At 38.0% G+C, this 14,297-nt stretch overlaps 1 protein-coding gene across 5 annotated transcripts in view; it reads right to left on the reverse strand.

Annotated features, from left to right (window-relative positions):
* The window catches only part of NAV3 (neuron navigator 3), an 862,702-nt gene that overhangs the window by 148,278 nt on the left and 700,127 nt on the right, over positions 1 to 14,297 (reverse strand). For all 5 annotated transcript variants that reach the window (XM_053585283.1, XM_053585282.1, XM_053585281.1 and 2 more), the window contains one exon: positions 8,845 to 8,964. In XM_053585283.1, coding sequence (XP_053441258.1) covers positions 8,845 to 8,964 — 120 coding nt within the window. The remainder of the gene's footprint in view (positions 1 to 8,844; positions 8,965 to 14,297) is intronic.

Here is a 14,297-nt window from a genome sequence, read left to right on the forward strand (position 1 = left end):
TTCACATATCAAACCAGTCTGTAAGATAGTACAACACAAAATAAGAATTTATATGGGTTTTTTTTGCTTTTGTATTTTAAAAAATCATGATTATACATGCAAAAATCAGTAAAAAAAATAATCATACTAATTAGCATTGAAATGAACAATCAATATAATTAGGAATATAGTTTTGATAATATGATAAGACGATCCAAAAAAGACCTAGAAAAAGTATAATTTGTGGAATTTTGTTCCTATTCAATAAATAGCCTAATAACTGGAGATTTATCTTTGTACTGGAGACTCATTCTGTCATCGTACTGACTTAATGTACACCTGGCTGAATCGTCTATGTTACCAAATTTTGACTTCTATGATCATTCTACTTTTAGTAACTATAGCTTAGAATTATCCAGGAAATCTCTACCTTTCAAATATTAAACTTCATATTATTTTACTTTATTTTTTGCAAAAACTTTATAGTAATCAACCTCTTTCATTCCCTTCCTTTTAATAGATATATTCATGGTCTTCATGCTTTCAGAACCTTTTATTTCACAGCCTAACAGCATGGCCTGCTTCCCCACAACCTCAATTCAGCTTACGTTCCATTGTCAATCACTTAAACCATACCCTGAATAGCAGATCTTATTACAGTCAACCAGACGGTTCTCATTTCAGTACCATTCCAATTATGTACTTTCTCTACTCCTACACCCAAGCTGCTGAGTAAGACAATATAGAAAGTACATACTGATTATATCTACTATAAATTCATGGTTTTAAATTTTAACCAGGTGGTCTTGGGTTATTTTAAAAATTCTTAGTGCAAAAAAGATTAAAGTGGACATAATCAAATTTAAAACTTGTGCTTCCTAAGGTATCATTTAAAATGGTAAGAGGAGCTACACAGTGGCACCATATAACCAATAAAAAAATTGTATACAGATAACATAGTCATGTACCACAAAATAATGTTTCAGTCAAGGACAGATGACATATACAACAATGGGCCCACAAGACTGTAATGCTACATATATATATATATATTATTTAATTTCAGAATATTAGGGGGTGCACAATAGTATCTTTTGTAACAACCTGGATGGAAATGGAGACCATTCATTGAAGTATAGCAAGAATAGCAAAACAAAACAAAAAATCACATGCATATAATACTCTATTTTGACTGTACCTTTCTAGATATATACATGTTTCCCATTATGTTCTAACGGCCTACAGTATTCAAGACAGCAAAATGCTGTACAGATTTGTAGCCCAGGTGCCATAGGCTACACCATATAGCCCATATAGCCTTGGTGTGTAGGAGGATATATCACCTAGGTTTTTGTAAGCACAGCTTATAATGTTTACACAATTAAATTGCTGAACAACACATTTCTCAGAATATATTCCTGTTATTAAGTAATTGTTACTATATATGAAAAAATTACAATTCAGTCTTATTACTAAGTTGTAATTACTGCACAATTACAAATGCACAAAAGATCTAAATAGATTTTACCAAATTCCACACGAACTTTATGGACACCCTGTATATGTTCAAAAATACCAATATAACAAGGGCTGGTGAGGCTATGGAGAAACTGAAATTGTTGGTGGCAAGGGGATGGTACAGCAATTTCATAAAAAGTCAAATGTAAATTTATCTTATAACCCAGAAATTTAATTCCAGGATATTTATCAAGGAAGGACAAAACATACGCTCCCATAAAGGCTTATACGTGAATGTTTACAGCAGCATTATTCATAATAGCTAAAATAGTAGAAACAACTCAATTTTTGCCAGTTGGAGAGTTGATTTAACAAATGTGGTATATCTATACAATAGTATATCGTTCCACAACAAAAACAAAATGAACAAACTACTGAAATATGTTACAACATGTATGGACCAAAAAAACTGTTTGCTAAGTGAAAGAAACCCTATGTAAAAGACTATATGTGATATAAATGTATTCATATGAAATATGCAAAATGACAAATCTATGGAGGCAGAAGTGGGGAAATGGTTGCCTGGGGCTGATGCTTAGAGCTGGGTTGACTACACGTAACCTAGTATATTATTTCACCTCTTAATCAAAAGTCACTTTCACAAGGTCACTACTAAGAAACCAGTTACCAGCTTTCACTTATCCATGCAATTTGACATGATTGCCCATTTCCTCTTCTCTTCATTTAAAATATGTCAGTTAATCCTAGTTCTTCCTTTACCTTTGCATTTGAGCTGTTTTCGATGTCTTTTCAGGGGCTATTTCTCCTTTATTCACTCTTTAAATGTCAAAGATTCAGTCTCTTATCTTTTATCTCACTCTACATCATGCATACAACTGTGTTTTAGCCTGCACAGTCTTGATTCACATATTGGTTTAAACAAACTTTAATTAGTTTCTGCCCTAGTAGGCCAGAGGCAAGTTCCACGGAGGAATCTTACGGCTGCGAAATTGACCACAGATCTGTGTTGTCTTGTATTAAAAAGTCAGGCCCGTGCTCAGACAGTTTTGCCAGTTAATTCATCTGCTGGGACAAGCTTCTCATGACCAGCAGCTGTATCCACGTGAGAAACTTCAAGGCTGTCTCCTGTTTTATGCGACTGTCTCTTGATTTTCTAGATGATCTGCCACTGAGGAAACTTTGTACATGTATCTGTAACTGTATGCATTGATCTTACAGGTCTGTTAGGGGAGTCAGCCCACAGGGACTGAACTATGCCTTCAAGGATACAACCACCTGGGAGTTACACCATTAAAGACTGAATTGTGTCCTCACCCTAAATGTATATGTTAAAGCCCTAATTCCAATGTATTTGGAAATAAGATCTGTATGGAGGTAACTAAGGTTAAATGTGGTCATAACAATGGGGTCCTGATCTAACAGCACTGCCCTGTAGGAAGAGAGCTCATCAGACTTGACTTTTTTTCTGCACGGAGCACGGAGGAAGACCATGTGAGGACACAAAAGGCACTACCTGCAAGACAGGAGGACAGTCCTTATCACAAGGTAACTTGCTGATGATCATGAGCTGGGAGCCTCTGGAACTGGGAGAAAATAGATGTGTGTTCAAGCCTCCCAGTCCACGGTAGTTCATTATGGCAGCTGAGCAGTCTACTTCACAAAGCAAACCCCAAGTTCCTCCAGAAATTAAGCGTCCCCATGCCTTTCCCAGGGCTATTCTTCAGCTAGGTGCTCACCTAATTTGTGAAGTGGACTTTTATCGTCACTTCCGAGGGAGTCTATATACCTTTGTATCTTTCATCTTTAATATCTAAGATTGCTAGGGAGGAGTTCTTTTTAAAATACAATAATTATAGCATGTGCTCTTGCTTTGAAATTAAAAACAAAACAAAACACTAAATAAGGTTAGTTAACTGGCACCTTCTCCCATAGGTGCTTGGACCCTGTCATCCCTGCCCATGGTCCCCGTGTAATTCAGAGTCCCACTACTGGCTCCTCACACCAAAGTCTTTGGTGCCTCTGTGCTCAACCTCCTCCTGATTTATCCCAAGCTATGTGTCAGAAAGTCTTTTGCTTTAAGTCCCTGTTTAAACCACACTGCTTTCTGAAGTCTATCTTTATACTTCCAGGCGGAAATAATTATCTTTAGTTCTTCTAAAGCACTTTATATAAATATCTATTAGGATTGGCCAATTTACCATGACTATTTTTTGTTCACATTATACTTTCTTACCATTACACTGAAGATCTTTCACTGTTTTCATTTTATTTTTATTTAAGGTGCTATTATGATTATAGGCCCTTAAAAAGGTAATAATATTCATATTTATTAATCAAATATTTGGCAATGTTAATATAGAAACTAGTGTAAAGACAGTAATAGGAGCTAATAAAGGTCAAAATGACCACCACCCACAACACCCAAAATGCAACTTTTAAATATAGCGTAATAGATAAAACCTATATACCTTAATGATTATAAATTTATCTGTGAAGTTGATGGAGATTCTCTGACATATCTATAAGGATTAGACCTATTCTATAATCTTTTCTTGGATTAACAGGGAATTGGGGTTGGTATTAGAAAGTAAGGGAATTGCAGTGTCTTTAAGCAGTAACATATTTAAAATATGCTACAATTAGCTGCTGAAAGGCCTCCTCTTTGGGCTATTTTAAATCTTCTGGCAACAGGAATTTGGTTATTCCCAGATGTCCATTCACATTTTAATCAGAAGCTGGTGAAGAGGGACTTAGTCTCCACTATAACAACACAAACAATCAAAGTCTATGCTATTTTAGCAAGCTGGCACTTTACCCTTAGGTGACGAGTCTTTGTTTTTTCACTTGCATAGCTTTTGAATATATATGGAGCATATTACAAGGGAACAAGTCAAATCTATAAAGTATTGAACACAAATGTCTTAACACAAAGTAAATGAGGTGAAAGCTATGTTAATTTGTAGGATATAAGCACTTCAATTTGTACAAATAATCAACACATTGAATGCCATGAAGGCATAAATGTGTTCATGATCTATGTATATATGACTTAATAAAAAAGAAAGAAAGATTAAGGAGGCAACTATTTACGACAGTCATTTGTTGAGCTAGAAAAAACACAGCTTGAAGAGTGAGGGAGGTCTGAACTTGAACCCCCACTTCATTACTTAAGATCTTAAGCTCTTCATAATTTGCTATAATTCCTGATTTTCTGCATTTCTGAAAGTAAAGAGAATGCTGCTTTATGTCATTATGGGGATTAAGCATAACAACATCGACTGGCTATAGAATGCCCATTGGTAGTTACTAGAATATCTCTTCCTCAGCTTCCTCTCCTGCCTTTTAGATTTGCTGTGATGTTACAGAGAGATAGATAGTAAGTGTTGATGGTGAATAACTTTTTGGATAAAGAATCTTTTCAGAGAAAAAAGTTTTATGGGCTTTTTCTCCCTATTTGAAAGAAAAATAGCTTTAAACATTATTAAAAAGAGATTATTCTTACAATTAAAAACAAATAAATTGTACACCATTTTTTTCTTTTGGCTTCTAAGCTTTGCTATCAGTGAACTATTACAAGCCCTATTATTTAATGAATCAAACACTAATATGTTTCATATTATTTATTTATTATTATTTTTATTGTTGGGGATTTATTGAGGGTACAAAGAACCAGGTTACATTGATTGCATTTATTGAAGTCCCTCTTATAATTGTGTCCCACCCCCAAAAGGCATGTCACGCACCCTGACCCCCCCCCACCCTGTTTCATATTTTTTAAAAGACTTTTGACACAGATAGGAACACGATAGAGGGTAAAAGACCGGAGTATTTGTGCTACTACCTATATGACCTTGATAAGCCAATATTTCTAAATTTAAAATTTTTGCTATTTTATCCAGTAAATGAAGGCATTAGGCCAAATGAACATATCTTAAAATATTACAGGAATGTTTTTTTCTCATCATAGAGAAAAAAGTGAAGAAATCAATGATGAAAAGCTTACAGAGAAATGGATTAAAGTTAAGCAGTTTCTACTTTGAGTTCTCAGTACCTTTGCTGTGCTAATATTCATCATCATTCTTTATGAAGAGATATGATTTTCAGAGTTATATGTATATAACTTCAGAGAACTGATTTTTGACTCAGAATATCTACTACAGGACAAGAAGCACTGGAAAAGTCCAAACTACATGGTATCTGAAAGGTCTTTTAACAAACGTTATGATAATTTTTTGATGCATTTAATAGTTTTCTTTTTAAACTCACATTGCTGTATTTTATAAGCTGATGCCATCATTTCTGCCATATTGGTTGAGTTCCTGCAGTATGCTAGGCTTGGAGGATACAAAGAGGAGTTGTATTATTCTACATTAAAATGTCTCAGACCCTAGTACTGAAATGGGCTTGGAAACATGAACATGTAATCACTGATGTGACTGCATAATTGAAAAATGGACAACTTGCCGTAGGATCACAGAGAAGGTATGTTTTGAGAATGATCAGAAGACAACTCCATAAAAGACTTTTTGTGTCTTTCTTTTTACCAAATCTGCTATGTTTTATAAATTTACCCAGCTGTCATTTTGAACAGTTGTCTTCTATGTTCTAAAGATGCCAGGTTTAAAAGGTTGAGGCAAATAAGCAGGAAATTTTTTTCTGTAATCTCAATTATAGTAATTTCCTTTTCCTTGAGTAAAAATTAACAAATAGGTAGTACTTTATAGCTGTGCTTGCCTTTCCCATTCAGAATGGATATCAGAATTTAAATAATTGTACGAAACAGCATTCTATACAAGGAAGTACTTTTAACAGGAAGACTTACGTAACTATAATATTTAAGATCAAGCATTTTAAAATTATATGCAGCCTTAGTCACTTGCTGAATATAGGATTTTAAAAGACAGTCAGATTTATTTATTATGAAAAGGAAACTTCTTTCCGCTAATGGGAGGATTTAGACTTATGACAGTATTGCTTTTAATTTATAAGTGGATTAGGTGGTTTTTGTACTTCTTCAATTACAAAATTCTTTTTAGAAACCTTTATGTAACCCTACAAAACAGTATTTACCAACCTAAAGCAATTTATCTTTGGTGTAACAAATCCTTATTTGATCTAATTTAAAGATTATTGCCATGAGTATATTTTAACATTTTGATATCCTCTTTGTCTTGACAGAACATAAATAGTAAAGAAAATAAAAGCTTTAAAATATCATATTTTAACATCTATAAATGTTTATTCTAAGGGTGTATATTTTTGTGGGCCTGGTTTCTATTTGTTCTTTTTATAATAATACAGTGATGCTTGAACTTCAATGTGTTTAAGAATCACCTGGAGGGCTGGCTAAAGCTCAGAATGCTGGGCCTCACCCCCAGAGATTCTAATGCAGTCAATCTTGGATGGAGCTGAGAATATACATTTCTAACAAGTTCCCAAGTGAAGTGGATATTGCCAGTCCAGGTACTAGACTTTACGAGCTATTGTTTTCATAGACACTGATTTATTACTAAAATATTGGGTCTTTCTGTTATTCTAAGGTTCCTGAGCTAGAGCCCCATTTGGGGTCTACTGGAACAAGGAGAGTTGATTAGCCCGATTGTCTACAGACTGAAGTTGCCTTTGTTAATTCCGAGGCTCTCCCATCACAACCTCATCTGTCAAACACTAGCAGAGTTCCCCTCCTTTGATGTTTTCCACCATCAATTAATTAGAAAACAATAATAGGTTATTAGTTTCAAAATGTCATCCACACTCTGGGTCTCTTCCCCTCTGCTTACTGTTTTCTATTTTTTTTCACATAATCTTTTCTCATCCTTCAGTCCCTTGGTCCATCCTGGCCTCACTTGCCTCTCTGCCCAACTGAGCCTATTTCCAGCCTAGATGAATATGTAGCCTGGAGGAGTAATCAGCCTCCTTTAATCATTTGTTCATTTACAAGTATTTGCTAAAATCTCAACATGTAAATAATATGACAAAACCCTCTGCACTCGCAGGTTTACATTGTAATGTAAGACAGAAGACAAACACATAAATGGTAAGTGTGACCCGTGAGGGAGTGACAGGTGCTGTGAAGAAAGTAAGACAAGCAGAGGGAAGACGCGACTGGAGGAAGTCTCCCCAAGCTACTCTGGACACACTTCCCTGGGAAGGTAACATCACAAGGAGATGGAGATAATGTAATGAAGGCAATAAAGCAAGAAATGTAGAAAAGGGTATTCCCAGCAGAGAAAGCACCAGTTAAAGCCTCTGAGATGGAATGTGCTTGGGCTGTTCAAAGATCAGAAGGAAACCCAGCAGGGCTGAAGTTAATGGAGGAGGCGGGGGAGGTGGCTGAAGAGAAGTTGGTGTAGGGAGAATTTGTCACAAGCCACTTGTAATTACATGTTTCCCACTTGCAAACCCACACATGCACACACACGTGCACACATGTGGTATTCAGGCCAGGAGACCAGGATACATCCAGGGTGAGAACTGAGACTGTTCTCAGCTGACATGAGTGAAGAGATCACCAGCAAACGAGGGAGGAGAAGCTGAAGACAAAGGTCAGAATTCACCGTCTAGCCTTCGTGGTTGGTTGTACAGAAATTCATACAATTCTTATTTCTGAAAGTGAATACGTTAATGAAGTCTTACCCTCCTTAAAAAATGCCTAATTAAAAAACTACTCTAGGTATTAATATAGCAAAGTGCAGATGTGTGATTCCTTCCTGCTCAATAAAGGCAAAATTCTGACTACAGAGGGAGCAAATTCAGGTCAGGAATGTGTCTTAACAACACTATTTTACAAAGGCAATGTTCTCAGTGATGATTCAGATAAAATCAGCAGAGCAATTTCCAGCAAAGCAATATCTAGTCTAGCATATGAAACACACACACACACACACACACACTTCTTTAAGTAATCTGAGGCAGTGCGGAAACAGAAGTTAGCTTAAAACAAGAATTGTATGTTTCCAACCACACCCTCGAGAAAAGCACCAAGCTTATTGCACTTGGTGATTTGAAATGTTTTAATCTTTATATGTTTAGCCTCCAGGCAAATCTAAGAGTATCTGAATTAAATTGAAAGAAATGTATTAGCCAGGGTCCCTTTCTAATAAGGAAAATAAGTCTATGTTTATTATTTTGCTTTTACAGATATTAAAATTTCCCACCATGCAACCTGAAATGAAAAACTATTTTCTCTAGTAACATAATTTTTCTGTATTATAGAGCTAAAATGATCTTGCAAATGAAACTGTATTAGTTTTAAAATATTCTAAAATAACTGTTTCAAAATAATATCCTTTTGCCTTATACTATTTATAAATGAGTTCCTTTTATGATGCTATTTGGAAAACTGCTTCACACACTCGCTGCCCTCCCCTAAGCTGACAGCATTACCTGTCTGCGTCCACTGTCACGTCATGGACCCCTCTCTGGATGACATCCCTGGATGTTGCTGGGTCTGGTAGTCGGTTCAGGCTTCTAGTGTACAGGCTGAGCCCTCCATCTGTCATGTACCTGAAAAGAAATGTCTAATTAACCAAAAGACAAATAAACTCATCTGTGTAATTTAACTTAGTAAACAAACTGTGTTCATAATTTTCAGTAATTACACAAATATGCTCTATTACAGTTATTTTTTCTCTGCATAAATATTCTACTCACCAAGAAGAATTAAAATATCCTTAAGTTTGTTAGGAAATCAATATTCCTTACTGCAGCAAGTAGCTAGCCAATTATAAAATTGATTTTTCTCTTCTGTTATCAATTGTTAACAGGTTTATAATAATACATAGCTCTTTGTAAAACAAGAGCAAGATTTCATTTTTAGACACCATTTTTGAAGAATTGAAGGTCACCAATGGCTTCAATGTTTCTACCTTGTCTTTCACCACAGGCTTCCACTATTCTGTCCTATATTCAATATCCTGTATTAGCTGCTGTATGTCACAATTAACTAAGTTTTAATTGCATGCCCACAGGCGGAATCTAAAGCAATCCCTGTCACTCCCCCAAGTTCAGCATCTTGTCTTAAAGAAGCCCAGACAACATTTAGACTTGACCCCTAGAGCAAATGTGCTAGCTAACAACCCTATGCTAATAATGAATGATTGCGATAAACCCTTCTTTGCTTGTTCTGCTCTGAGAGAAACCCCTAGTATGTCTATGTGGTTGCTGTGTCATGATGGGTCCCAATACAGACTGAAACCAGATTGCTTAGCTTCAAAAAGCTTTCACTTACTAGCCGTGCGGGCTCAGGCAAGTTCCTTAAGTTATCTATGCCTCGCCCAGAACAACAGGAGTGATTAAATAGACCAGACCATTCCTGGCAGGGAATATTGGTGTGGGCTGGCAGTTCAGGCTGTGCGGCGAACTGGCAGGTGGCTGGACTCAAAAGTCCAGATTCAAAAGTGAGACTCTGAGCCACAAAAATGGAGGAAAAGGTCTTCATGCACAGCAGCCGCGGGAGCCAGTGGCAGCTAGAGCCAAGGTAGCCAGCCCCTCCCTCACAGCAGATTGCAGTTGCCAGATTGCATGAGAATGTGGGAGCAGAGTGGAAAGATTTGTGAAGCCTGGACTCCTGCATCGAGTTGGGAGGTCAGATAGGAGTACTGTCTGGACAGAGCAGCCAAGGTTGGACAACAATTAGAACAAGGGAGAACGGGGGACAATGGCTGATTGGAGCCAGCTCTCAAAGAAAGCTCCAGTCTGGAGGGAGAGATAACAGCCAGAAAGAACCCAACAAAGCCAAAGGTGGGGAGCCAAGCTGAGAGATGAGATAGATAATTGTTCGTCTCCCCTGCTGAGGCAAGCTTCAACTCCAAAGAAACTATTTTCAGGTACAGATCCCATTCCAAAGAGGCTGTGTGGAGGTCCCCTCCCCTAAAAGAGTTGCTTGCTTACTGTGGGATCTCTACTGGTGAGCGATAAACTGAGGCTCTCTTTCCTCACCCCACGGAAGGGAATTGCTAGAAGTTGGGACTCCTTCTCAAGAGAGCCCCTGCAGTGAGTCTAGGAATTCCCTTGTCTGGCAGGAAATTTGAAAAATATTTTCCTTGACACTTTGATCCTTCATTCTACCCACCACCACCACCACCACCCCCGGCCTGGCAGTCTAGAAGTCCAACTCTTCCATAATCCAGAATGTCTGCATCTCTTGGCTAGGATTGGGCATTGCATAGACAGTGGCAGTACAGCTAGCTGTGCTGTACCTATGAATCCAGTAACTGCACAGAAAGACATAGAGGGAAAGGTGACTGACCTGACCCAAAAAAAGAGTACCTCAGCAGCAGACAGAGGCTTGGGTTCCTGCACTTCAGGTGGAGGCTCAGAAACTGCTGAGGTGCATGAATCCAAGAGGAGGCACCTCCCACCCAACTTCAGCATTCGTAGAGTGATGCTGCTGGGGTCTAATTCTTGAGAGTCATCTCCCCAACTGTGTGGCCTGTCAGAGGGAACCAGATCTTGCCCTATAGGGATTCCAGAGCTGCAGAACAGCAGCAACAAAGGTGCAGTGGCTGAGGGAGAAATTATTTTGCTGTCTGGATATCCTCAGGTTTGGACTGAATGCAGGTGGAACTTTCTTCACCTGCCATTGAGCTCCTGAGGCAGACAGACCTCAGCTTCCCCTGCTGGATGGTGGTAGACTGTGGTAACCATGAGGAGGAGGCAATTACCTAACTTTGACTCTGGCAGGCACATAGCCCTGGCATATTTGCTTATTGGACAGAACAGGGACGCAGAGACTGGGTTAACAGAGACTGCTGGTGGGAATACTAGAGGCTGGTGCGACCAAAGTCCGGTGGTGAAGGACGACCAAGGTGGGGTAAGAGGCATCAACCCCCTGGCTCTAAACCTCCCACTGGATGGGCCTCTCTAACCTATCAGAGCACCAGAGGTGCTCAAATCACACTTGAGCTGCCAATAGACCCATAACATTTAGTTGCTGGAGTCCTCTTGAACTCTCCAGCTAGAGACTGGGGGCTGTCTGGGACAATTGGTCTGGAACTCTTGAACTGGACAAATTATCCGAGGACCCTCCAAGGTGGGACCCTGGTTTTACCGCAGTGGGAAGGTTTGATTGTCCTCTTCCAGATATTACCAGTGGGGGAAGGAATGTCCTAGTTGCTTGTATTACACCAAAGCTGAGACTGCAACCTAGATTTGGACAGAAATCAGCTGAATACAAGGCAGAGCCACCTACCCCCACTACACCAAGCAGGCTCTAGAGTCACAGACTATAGTACTGTACCGGTCCTTTGCAAAATTGTACAGGAAAAGCTGCAGTCACCAATCCCAGTTCCTAGGTGAAGGGCTAGTCAACCACAACCATAGAACTTTCCAGTCCAATTTCACCTTACCTGCTCATCGAGCTAAACACTGAAAAACAATCATGGGGCAGAATCAGTGGAAAAACTCTGGCAACATGAATAAACAGAACAGTTCTACTCCCCCCAAAAATGACAAAACAGCCAATATGGAGGACCCCATTTACAAACAGATAGCTGAGATGTCTGAAATCGAATTTAGAATTTGGATTGCAAACAAGATCAACAGAATGGAAGTAAAGATGAAGGTAGAAATTGTAGGATTAATTCAGAAGATGTCTCAAGAATTTAACGAATTCAAAGACAAAATCACCAAAAATTTAGACACATTGAGAAAAGAAGTTGCAGCCTTACATGATATGAGAAATACAGTAGAATCCCTCAGTAACAGAATGGAACAGACAGAAGAAAGGATTTCCGAAATCGAAGATATAGCTTTTGAACGATCCCAAACGTTCAAAGAGGAAGAGAAATGGAGAGCAAAAATAGATCATTCTCTCAGAGAGCCCTGGGATAACTAGAAGAAAATCAATATTCACCTTACAGGGATTCCTAAAGGTGATGAAGTAGCTTCACAAGGCACAGAGGCCCTTCTTCATGAGATTGAAAGAGAACTTCCCAGACATGCCAAGAGATCCTGAAATCCAGATAGCAGATAGTTTCAGAACCCCAGCATGACTCAACCTGAATAAGACATCCCCCAGGCACATTATAATTAACTTTTCTAAAGTTAATATGAAGGAGAAAATCCTGAAAGCAGCCAGATATAAAAAAAACCATAACCTACAAGGGGAAGAATATTAGAATGACTGCTGATCTCTTTGCTGAAACCTTTCAAGCCAGAAGAGTGTGGTCATCGACTTTTAATCTCCTAAAATAAAATAACTTTCAACCCAGGATCCTGTACCCAGCTAAAGTGAGTTTCATTAATGATGGAGAAATTAAATACTTTAATGACATCCATATGTTGAAGAAATTTGCCATAACTAAACCAGCTCTCCAGGATATCCTCAGACCTATTCTCCATAATGGCCAGCGCAACTCTCCACCACAAAAGTAAACTCACTCTGAAACTTCTGATCAAATTCCAAATTCCACAGTGGTGAAAGGATTAAATATGTCCACTGGTCTTTCGAAAAACTTGATACCCAAAATTATACCAGGCCTATCATTATTCACAATTAATGTGAACGGATTAAATTGCCCTCTAAAGACACACAGGCTGGCTGACTGGATACAATAACTCAGACCAGATATCTGCTGCATACAAGAATCTCATCTTATATTAAAAGATAAATAAAGACGCAGGGTGAAGGGATGGTCATCTATATTCCAGGCAAATGGAAAACAGAAAAAAACAGGTGTTGCAATTTTATTTGCAGATACAATAGGCTTTATACCAACAAAAGGAAGGGCAAGACTCAATATGATGAGATTTCAATTATTAATATTTATGCACCCAAACAAAATGCACCTCAACTTATAAGAGATAAAGACACTCTAATTGACATAAGCAACTTGATTTCCTCCAAGTCCGTAGTATTCGGAGATTTTAACACCCCTTTAGTGGTGTTGGATAGATCCTCCAAAAAGAAGCTAAGCAAAGAAATGTTATATTTAAAGTTAACCATCCAACAATTGGATTTAATAGATATTTATAGAACATTTTATCCTAACAAAACTGAATACACATTCTTCTCATCAGCTCATGGAATATACTCCAAAATTGATCACATCTTAGGTCACAAATCTAACCCGAGCAATTTTAAAAGAACAGAAATTATCCCTTGCATCTTCTAAGACCATCATGGAATAAAAGTGGAACTCAGTAACAACAAGAACCTGCATACTCATACAAAAACATGGAAAGTGAATAACCTCATGCTGAATGATAGCTGGGTCATAGACGAGATTAAGAAGGAAATAAACAAATTTTTGGAACAAAACGACAATGAAGACGTGAATTGTCAGAACCTCTGGGATACCACAAAGGCAGTCTCAAAAGGGAAATTTATAGCACTGCAAGCTTCCTCAAGAAAACAGAAAGAGAGGAATTTAACAACTTAATGGGACATCTCAAGCAACTGGAAAAGGAAGAACATTTCAATCCAAAACCCAGCAGAAGAAAAGAAATAAACAAAATTAGAGCAGAATTAAATGAAATTGAAAACAAAAGAATTATACAACAGATCAATAAATCAAAAAGTTAGTTTTTTGAAAAGGTCAATAAAATAGATAAACCTATGGTTAACCTAACCAAAAAAAAAAAAAAAAAAAAAGGGGCGGTGCCTGTGGCTCAAAGGAGTAGGGTGCTGGCCCCATACGCCAGAGGTGGTGGGTTCAAATCCAGCCCTGGCCAAAAATGGCAAAAAAAAAAATAGAGTAAAATCTCTAATTTCTTTTTTTTTTTTTTTGTAGAGACAGAGTCTCACTGTACCATCCTCGGGTAGAGTGCCGTGGCATCACACGGCTCACAGCAACCCCTAACTCTTGGGCTTACGCGATTCTCTTGCCTCAGCCTCC

Source organism: Nycticebus coucang, chromosome 3, assembly GCF_027406575.1.
Source record: "Nycticebus coucang isolate mNycCou1 chromosome 3, mNycCou1.pri, whole genome shotgun sequence".
Taxonomy (NCBI): Eukaryota; Metazoa; Chordata; class Mammalia; order Primates; family Lorisidae; genus Nycticebus; species Nycticebus coucang.